This window comes from Centropristis striata, chromosome 15 (genome assembly GCF_030273125.1).
Source record: "Centropristis striata isolate RG_2023a ecotype Rhode Island chromosome 15, C.striata_1.0, whole genome shotgun sequence".
Taxonomy (NCBI): Eukaryota; Metazoa; Chordata; class Actinopteri; order Perciformes; family Serranidae; genus Centropristis; species Centropristis striata.
In genome coordinates, this window is record NC_081531.1 from 34,488,546 (window position 1) to 34,498,043 (window position 9,498).

Below are 9,498 nucleotides of genomic sequence, written 5' to 3' on the forward strand. Positions count from 1 at the left end.
GAAATGCTGTTTCAGAGACGAGAGATGTCTTGTTCTGCTTCTATCAGTATTAAAAACATTGCTTCCCTGCTGTTCTCTCAGTTTTTGCCAGTCGGCCTGAAAACCACGGATAAAAAAATCACTTTGCAACAAGTTTCATATGTAAATCTGCAAATCTTCTGCACGGATACCGGAGCAAAAAATAAATCCTGCCCTCAACATCTAACTATAGTTTCACAATGTACTAGTTCCTGTAGTCTTAAACAACATAACAGTCAACAATTTCACTATAAATCTGTCATATATCTGAGCAAGTTAAGAAAGTGAAGTAAATCTATTCTTGTGCTTTAACCCTCTGAACCCCAACAAGCCGTTTCAGGATGTTTTTTTTGTCTTTTTACATTTTACTCACTGTGGCCTTGGGAAATCAATGGGTCTCCACGTGCTATACATATTGAACTATTTGAATGTTTACAACCTCTATTTACAATATCCCCAGTCATCTCCTCATCTGCTCTGTGTAAACAGTCTGCAGTTCTGTCTGTCCGTACGTCTCAGCAAAATCAATCAGTGTCTCTGAGGAACAGAATTTAATGTTTTTAACAGGATCTAGTTATTCCAAACGGTATATTTTTGGTGATGTTTTAAATGAGACATGACCGAAATATCTCAATTCAGCTTCATTTTGGTTACTTTTTCTAATGGAAAATAGTAAACTATGAGTTGTTCAAAGAGCGTCGGAAAGTTCAAATTCCGATGATAATGCCTGTTTTTACAGTTACTTCCTACAATAAACTGTGTTTTTTTGGTAATCTTTCAAAGAAAACACACATTTCAATCCATGCGACATGATGGGGTTCAGAGGTTTAACATGTAAGATGAACAGTTAGAAATCTGAGTCACAGACTATATCATGTATAATAATCTTACTGCTTACTCCACTAAAATAGAAATCAAGCACAACTTTGTCTGTATTCATCCTGCTTGATGTTATTCAGCTTAGTTAGCTGGCCGGCTGTCAATCACAAGACAAAATGACAGAGCTTGTAGTTTCCCCTCAGGTTGAGAACTGCTCTTGTGCAGCATGCAAACATTTTTACACACCAACTAAATCTGAGAAGACTGGGGGAGGTGGTGCACGATACTCAATCTGATGTGAAAAGCAATTCGTATTTGAAATGACAGAACTGCCCAGTTCTTGTTGAATTATACAGTCACTCTGCTGCCCAAGATAGCCTCGGGCAGTTATGAATTAGGAAGGGGGCTCGGCAGCTGAGAGGAAAGGTCTTCTACAGTGGATGTGGACAAGGAGGGTCCAGCTGCTGGGCCCATGCAGTGCGATGGCATCAAATGCCCCTCGTTGATGGCAAAGTGGTTCAGCGGGTAGATGCCACATTTCCTAAAGCCTTCCTTCACAATCCTGCCACCTTCCTCCTCCTTCACCACCTGATACGTCCCCTTAAATACACCTGAGAACTCCTTCTTGCTGACCGCAAAGTGAGTATCACTGGCACAGCTATCACCTATGAGTGCTGCAAAACGCTGCTTCAGGAGCACAAAGAGGCCCGCGTCGAGTGGCTGCAGGATGTGAGAGCAGTGAGGCGGAAGGCACAGCAGGATGACGTCCTCCTTACGAGCCGCTTCCACCACTTCAAGGTTGACAGGAGACTTGTGTCCATCGAAAATCAGCAGCAGAGGACGCTCCTTGGGTGCGTGCAAGAGGAAGTGCTTGAGGAACCATTTTTTGAAAAGGTCAGAGTTGATGCAACCAGAGTCTGACCATCCATAGAGGGCATTTAGAGGCCCTTGAGTCTTGTAACAAACCCCCCCTGGGTATGCCTTTGAGTAGATAATAAATGGGGGAATGTCGTCTCCAGCTGCGCTAAAGCAAGCCAGGACGGAGATGTGGTCCCTGGAGCCCGGCGTTGGCTTGTAGCCCGGACTGGCAGATTTGGGGAGAATCATTTTCTTCCTGCACAGCTGAAAGCCGGTCTCATTGCAGTTGAAAATTTGATGAGGCTTGTCTCTGAGCTCATGAGTGCCCATGACAGTGCTCAGTAAATGTACGAACTGGTCGACCGCTTCCTTCCTCACACACACAGTTCTCCCACGGACAACATTGTCTGCTGGCTGAATGGTGATATTCTTTTCTTGCCGTTTTCTAAAATTGAGCCACCAGGTCTGGCCTAGTTTGGAGAATGCCACCCTGCGATGCTGCCGCTTGTAGATGGACGAGGCAAAGGACACCAGCTGTTGTTTGGTCAGTGGGAATCCATGCTTGGACATGTATAAAGAGAACTCCACCAACAACTCCTCGTCTGCGGATGTTATGAGCTGAGCGGGCCCGCTGCGACTCCCCGGGGTCACCCGTCCGCTGACTCGGTCCCCCAGTGAAGATTTGGGGACTCCAAACTCTTTGGCAGCTTGTCTCACCGTACACCGTCCCGACTTCACCTCAATCAGCGCACGTTCCATGGCCTCCTCTGTCCATTTCTTTTTCTTCTTCCTCCCAATTTTGTCAAGATGATTTCTCGACGGCATTTTTGCTAGGATGGCAAAGGAAATGCAGGAATGAGCAATGCACAAAACCTTTAACAAATTGGTCTTATTATGAGAGTTTGTTATGAAAATCAAACACTCAATATAACCAAGAATATTCAAAACACTTTCAGGATTTCAATTTCGACTCCTAAAGTGTTTGATACTGTTTGAAATGAGTCATATAATTAATTTCATAGGATGCATAGTCTACTTACACACAGGTTGCACATTTTGAAACATGAAACTTTATTGTGTTTTCCTTTCATTTGTTCTGTCGCACTTTATTTCAAATAGAAGCACTTTTCAAATTCTGAAAACACCATTAAAATGTGAATGTTTTAAAGGATTCCCAGCACCCAATCTAGTCCAGACATACTTCAGATTTCCTAAAACTTTCAAGTCAATTTCAAGCATTTCAAGGAATGAGCAATGCACAAAACATTTAACAAATTGGCCTTATTATGAGAGTTTGTTATGAAAATCAAACACTCAATATAACCAAGAATATTTAAAACACTTTCAGGATTTCAAATAAAGTGATTGAAACTGTTTGAAATTAGTCATATAATTAATTTCATAGGATGCATAGTCTACTTACACACAGGTTGCACATTTTGAAACATGAAACTTTATTGTGTTTTCCTTTCATTTGTTCTGTCGCACTTTATTTCAAATACAAGCACTTTTCAAATTCTGAAAACACCACATTAAAATGTAAATGTTTTAAAGGATTCCCAGCAACCAATCTAGTCCAGACAAACTTCAGATTTCCTAAAACTTTCAAGTCAATTTCAAGCATTTCAAGATGCATTTTCAAGCTTTTCCAGCAACTTCCAGCTGTGCTAAATGACATATTTATATACAGTACACTGATTAATGACTTTCTTCATCACATTATGTGAATGTCCTGTAAACACGTTTCAAAATGTACCCCCTGCTTGTCAGTGGACATGGCATCCTATATAAAACATTTTTTTAGCAAGTTTCAAGCATTTTATTCAAAATCCAAGCACTTTTCCTTGAAATCCTAATATTATCCTAGTATTGTCAATGATTCATGATGATCAGCCCTGTTACTTGCACTTTTGGTCTGGACATGGTCTAGTCTGTTTCCAAAAAAACAAAAAAAGAGTTTCAATATTATTAATGCTAAAGTTTCATTTTTCAAAACGTGCAACTTGCGTGTAAATAGCATCCTATGCAACAAATTATAGGACTAATTCCAACCAGTTTCAAGCACTTTATTAAAAAAACACATAGGTTTCAATATTATTTATGCACTTAAATGTTATCTTGTGACTCTAAACACCAGCTAAGAGACATTATTAGCTCTAATATGATGATTTTTTTTAACATATTGGAAGCTTACTCCTCTTAACTTCAGGACACTGTACTTGTCTTTTCTGTCACAGTCAATGCTCTGTTTCTGTGAATGGAAACATCTTGAAATATCGATTAACTTACTGGTTTTGGGAGGTCTTCGGACTAATTTTTAGTGAGTGGGGAACAGAAGAGGACTCGTCCTGCGTTGGTTGTGACTGCGTTCTTAAATTAGCTACAAAAATGTGAAGCCTGGTGTTTTTGGAGACAGAATTACGCTTAAAGTGTAAATCAGGTGGTGTTGAATAGTCTAAATTGACTGCTTCATGTCTGTCTGTTTCAGAAAGTTTAAATTAGGCGCTAATGTTTGACTAGAACAACACATTTCCCTACTTAGCATGAATCGGCTAGCATCGCCGCTAGCATCACAAAGCAGGACGCAGCGGAAGAACACCGGAAGCTGAGTGGGGTGTCTTCAAAATAAGAGTATTGACGTTCCTGTAACCAAAATAAGTGTCCAACCTTTACAGGTATTCAGATAAATCAATAAATGTCACGATGCTCAAAAAAATAATAATAAAAATAATAATAATAAAAAAAAGAATTAAGGCTGAAGTTTTTGTTGAAATAATCTTTGTTATTAATTCAGTATAATTCCAAAATATCACATTCCTTGTCCAAGAAAACAGCTCAACCCCCCTTTATTGCAATGTCTTTGGTGGTATTCACATTTTTCATATACCTTGTGTTGACATTTAAGGCTATATTTGTTGGCCTTGCTACATCAATTCATGCAGCTGGTCCCCTCTTTTTGTTACCACTTGGTCAGATGCTGGTGTCCTACTTGTTGTGCTCATCCTTTTAACTCTTTATGTACAACATCTGTGTGCAGGTTATAGATGAACTTGTCATTTACATAAAAGAAAAAAGCCTGAGTCATACTCTGAGACTGCTACATCTATCATCTCTTGTGAAATATATCTGTTGACCCTTTATTCAGTAAGAAAGTACCTGTTTCCTGACAGCCTCCCTTGCACCAGTCTCTTTTTACCATCTTAATATGGATGACTTGGTTTAGATGGAAATTTTAAGCTGAAGTTGTTTTTTTTTTTATTGATTAACAAACATTAAGTAGCATGAATTAGTGAAATATTATTTGCTATTGTTCTGTTGTCCGCTTTAAGGTTATAAATGCCATGTTGTTGTTTTTTTATTTCCCTGTAGATCTATAGAGTCTCCACCCAGCTCTCCTTACCAAAAGCCACAGTTCTGTCCAATTGAAGGGTATGTATGTGATGAATTTTAATTGAAAACTATGAGCAACCACGGTCCACTTGTTTCCATGTTTGTATTATTACTCTCTGTCAAGTTTGAACATTAAAACCAAAAATAATGAACGCTGGTGCCATATTTATATGTTTTCAAGTTTATTATTTCATTTTCTATGTTTTAGTCATTCAACTAATCAGGCAAATGGTGAAAGTATTCCTCCCCAGCCTGAGGGGTCAACAGTGGAGCCCACAGCCGATGCAAAGTTAGTATATGCAAAGATCTCTCGACTGACTGTAACTGCTGCAGAGTGAAGGAATTTTTGTTCTTTCTTGCATAGCTGGAAATAACTCCCTCTGTTACAGGCCCCAAGCACCCACAGAGGAACCCATCCAAAATGGTGAGGCACAACCAGAAACATCAGTTGCCAACACAACTGCAGAAATCAAGGAGGAACATGCTCATGTGGAGGATCCTGTTGCAGACACCTCTGCTGCGGCTGACGCAGAGGAGAATAAAGACGCTGAAGTCCCTGCAGTCGAACTGAAATCCCAAGAGGAAAAATCAGCAGAGAGAGAGCCAGCAAATGCAACACTTTTAGAGGACGCAGCAGCAGCAGCAGCAGCATCTGTTCAACATGCAGAGGGCGTGGCTGCAGAAGAAGCTGTTGAAGCTGTAGTTGAGGTCGTAGCTGAGTCATCTGACACAATTGATGTGGTGAATGCAACATCAGGAGAAGAGGTTGGTCTTCAAGACAGTGTTAAACCTGCAGACTCAAGACCAGAGGCCCATGCTGTCACCGATGCAGCAGGAGAAGAGGTCGTTCTTGCAGACAGTGTACAAGCTGAAGCTGATGTTGCTGTGGAGTCATCACCTGATACAAGTCATGTTGTAAATGCAACACCAGAAGAAGAGCCTGCTCTCCAAGACAGTGCTGAAACTGCAGCTGATGTTGCTCTGGACTTGCCACCAGAGGTCCTTGATGCAACTGGTGACGCAGGACAAGAAGCTGCTGTCCCAGACAGCGTTGAAGCTGATGTTGCAGTGGCGTCAACACCTGTGACCCCAGTTGTGACTGGTGCCGAAACAGAATTGCCCACTCAACCTGCTACTGAAGCTGCTGCAAAGGAGAGTTCTGCAGAACAGGCTGCTGGGGAAGCTGATGAAGCTGTAGCTGAGGCTGCTATAGTAGAGACCCCTGCTGTGACTCCTGCAGCAGGAGAAGAGGCTGCTCTCCAAGACAGAGTTGAACCTGTAGCTGACATTGCTGCTACACAGGAGGGTGTTGTAGAACAGCCTGCTGGGGAAAATGTTGAAGCTGTAGCTGAGGCTGCTTTGGAGTTAACACCTGTGAACCCTGCTGTGACTGCTGCAGCAGGAGAAGAGGCTGCTCTCCAAAACATTGCTGAACCTGTAGTTTATGTTGCTGTGGAGTCAACACCAGAGGCCCCTGCTGTGACTGCTGCAGGAGGAGAAGAAGCTGCTCTCCAAGTTAGTGTGGAACCAGTCCCTGACTTATTGGCAGAATCTGCATCTGAAGCTGCCACGAAGGAGAGTTCTGCAGAACAGGCTGCTGCTGGGGAAACTGTTGAACTTGTAGCTGAGGCTGCTGTGGTGTCAGCACCTGAGACTCCTGCTGTGACTGCTGCAGAAAGCGTAGAACCGGTCCCCGACTTAGTGGCAGATACTGTATCTGAATCACCTCCCCAGCCCGCTGCTGAAACTATAGTCGAGACTGTAGAGTGTCAAGTTGCAGTCTCAGCAGCACCACTTTTAAACACCACTGTTGAGAGTGAAGTTCAGCCTGTTAACACTGTTGTTGAGCAAAATGTTGAGCCAACACCTGAGGCAGCAGCAGACCCTGAAGTGGAGCTGAACATTGAGGATGCTCTTGAGCCTGTAGCAGCTTCAGATGCAGAAGAAAAGTCCTCTGATGGACTCATTAAACTGACAGACGCATTAGATGTGGTGTCACCAGCAGCAGAAACAGAAACCGAAGAGACTAAGCCGAACCAAGACTCTAACACGTGAGTAAGCTCTTTAAAAAAAAAAAGAACCACCTCACATTAACACTGTTTCGTGTGATATTCACACATTTTTAACCTTGCAATAAGTGTTTCTTGGTTTTGTTATTTTAGCTCTGAAAAGCCCATGGAGAAGCCACAATCCACTCCAACTCAGATTGTGATCAGGTAATGTCTCATAACTTAGAATTTCAAACATTATGTTAGGCACTTTGTCATGCACTGGTCACTTTAGAGATTTTGGGCTATTCTTCTTCAATAATGTGTCTTTTTTCCAACATGGTCTCATAGGAATCCATGAAATAGCCACGGATTTGCTTAACTCAAAATGCCTGGAATAGCTACGGAATCACTCAAATTTCCGTGAAACTGACACGGATTTCGCTACAATGCAAGTTTATTCCAACATACAAAGTGATTGTGTACATTCACTGAGTGAATATTTAGAAAATAAAACATATATTTCTCACTAGAAATGTGATCAAAATCCATTTTTATGCAGAAACTAAGTCAAAATATTGATTTTTTTCACTAAAAATGAGAGAACTGTCCGCCATGTTTCTTGTTCTGACCGCCGGGACCTTGAAAGTCACGTGACTTGGAACAAACCAATAGGAAAAAATATCCATGGAATAGCCACGGGATATGACTGTCATTAACTTGCATTGTAGCGAAATCTGTGTCAGTTTCACGGAAATTTGAGTGATTCCGTGGCTATTCCGCGGATTTTGAGTTAAGCGAATCCGTGGCTATTTCACAGATTCCTGTGAGACCAGGTTCCTTTTTTCAGACTGGTGGAATGAGAGCATCAGAAAAACACTTACTGGCACATATTCAATAAGTTAATGTTTCATTTGCATAAAACAACTTAGCATACTGCAAAAAGTAAATGTGCCAATGTAAGTCATCAGTGTATCATTTAGTTTGATTATCTATTTTACTCCATTCACTTGTAGTGTCTCCTCCAAATTTTGTACACAAAGATTAACATTTGTGATCATCTTTTTTAAAAACACTTTCTCTTTACTGCAGGAATACCAATGTTTGTTCCATCTGTGACAATATAATTGAGGGAAATGTCAAGATCCACCTCAGTGAGCCTCCAGTGACCATCCACCCCGACTGTCTGAAGGTCTGTTTTGTCACTTTTGGAAACGTACTGTACAGACAAGCATAGTGATTGTCGACTCTTTTTCATTGCAAAATGTTAACATTATGTATGTTTTTTTTGCAGTGTGGTGTCTGTGCTACGTTCCTGGGAGATTTGCTGACCCCCATGTTCTTACATGTCCAAGTGATCCAGTGTGGTGGCTGCTTTGCAAAAGTTACGGCGATCTGAGGCCTAACAGGGAGGTTTAGAGCTGATTATTGTGCTCTTTAACCCTCTGAACCCCAACAAGCTTCAGGACACTTTTTACTCTTTTTAAAAAATTGTTATCACCGTGGGAACCTGGTCTCACAGGAATCCTTGAAATAGCCACGGATTTGCTTAACTCAAAATCTGTGGAATAGCCACGGATGAACTCAAATTTCCGTGAAACTGACACGGATTCCGCTACAATGCAAGTTAATGACCTTTTGATATTTTTTCCTATTGGTTTGTTCCAAGTCACGTGACTTTCAAGGTCCCGGCGGTCAGAACAAAAAACATGGCGGACAGTTATCTCATTTTTAGTGGAAAAAAATCAATATTTTGACTTAGTTTCTGCATGAAAATGGATTTTGATCACATTTCTAGCGAGAAATATATGTTTTATTTTCTAAATATTCACTCAGTGAATGTACATAATCACTTTGTATGTTGGAATAGCCACGGGATATGACTGTCAATAACTTGCATTGTAGCGAAATCCGTGTCAGTTTCACGGAAATTTGAGTGATTCCGTGGCTATTCCACGGATTTTGAGTTAAGCAAATCCGTGGCTATTTCATGGATTCCTGTGAGACCAGGTTGCACCGTGGCCTTGTATGTCACTGCTTTATATAAGTCATGCATCTCTATTGAATCAGCCCAATCATGGCTAGAAGTGGAAATACATCAAAAACGTTTTTTAGTGCAAAAGTCAAATTTTTCAGATAAATTATTTCTGTCATTGAGGAGCAGCGGTTTATTTTTTTTGTAAAGTTTTAAATAAGACATGTAGAATAAATAGATAATGCGATATTTGGCGATAATGCCTGTTTTTACAATTTATTTCAATGATAAACTTTGTATTTTCCCTACTATTTAAAAAAAAATAGTGTATTGTAAGGATTAACAGTTCTGTATTGAAAATCTTTGGAATCTTATTATATCAACTGCCAAAGATGCTAAGATGAAATATAATCACCATATACGGGTAAATAAAACCACACAAATGACTGC

At 40.8% G+C, this 9,498-nt stretch overlaps 2 protein-coding genes across 2 annotated transcripts; one reads left to right on the plus strand and one right to left on the minus strand.

Annotated features, from left to right (window-relative positions):
- Window positions 1-619: 619 nt before the first annotated feature.
- On the minus strand, window positions 620-4,267 carry LOC131986265 (uncharacterized). The gene is made up of 2 exons (XM_059351132.1): window positions 3,985-4,267; window positions 620-2,525 (listed from the first exon to the last, which is right to left on the minus strand). Exon 2 carries the CDS (start codon window positions 2,518-2,520, stop codon window positions 1,225-1,227), a length of 1,296 nt encoding a protein of 431 aa, XP_059207115.1. The 5' UTR covers window positions 2,521-2,525; window positions 3,985-4,267; the 3' UTR covers window positions 620-1,224.
- A 1,046-nt stretch (window positions 4,268-5,313) lies between these two features.
- On the plus strand, window positions 5,314-8,472 carry si:dkey-125i10.3 (cytadherence high molecular weight protein 1). Its single transcript, XM_059351104.1, has 5 exons — window positions 5,314-5,374; window positions 5,450-7,136; window positions 7,248-7,301; window positions 8,166-8,265; window positions 8,368-8,472. Exons 1-5 carry the CDS (start codon window positions 5,314-5,316, stop codon window positions 8,470-8,472), a joined length of 2,007 nt encoding a protein of 668 aa, XP_059207087.1.
- Window positions 8,473-9,498: the final 1,026 nt, after the last annotated feature.

Excerpts from the sequence above, each read along its gene's own strand:
- LOC131986265 (XM_059351132.1), bottom strand. The coding sequence starts at position 2,520 with ATGCCGTCGAGAAATCATCTTGACAAAATTGGGAGGAAGAAGAAAAAG.
- si:dkey-125i10.3 (XM_059351104.1), top strand. The coding sequence starts at position 5,314 with ATGGTGAAAGTATTCCTCCCCAGCCTGAGGGGTCAACAGTGGAGCCCA. Across the intron at positions 7,302-8,165 it reads CCAACTCAGATTGTGATCAG|GAATACCAATGTTTGTTCCA; the intron begins GTAATGTCTCAT and ends TCTTTACTGCAG. Across the intron at positions 8,266-8,367 it reads TCCACCCCGACTGTCTGAAG|TGTGGTGTCTGTGCTACGTT; the intron begins GTCTGTTTTGTC and ends TTTTTTTTGCAG.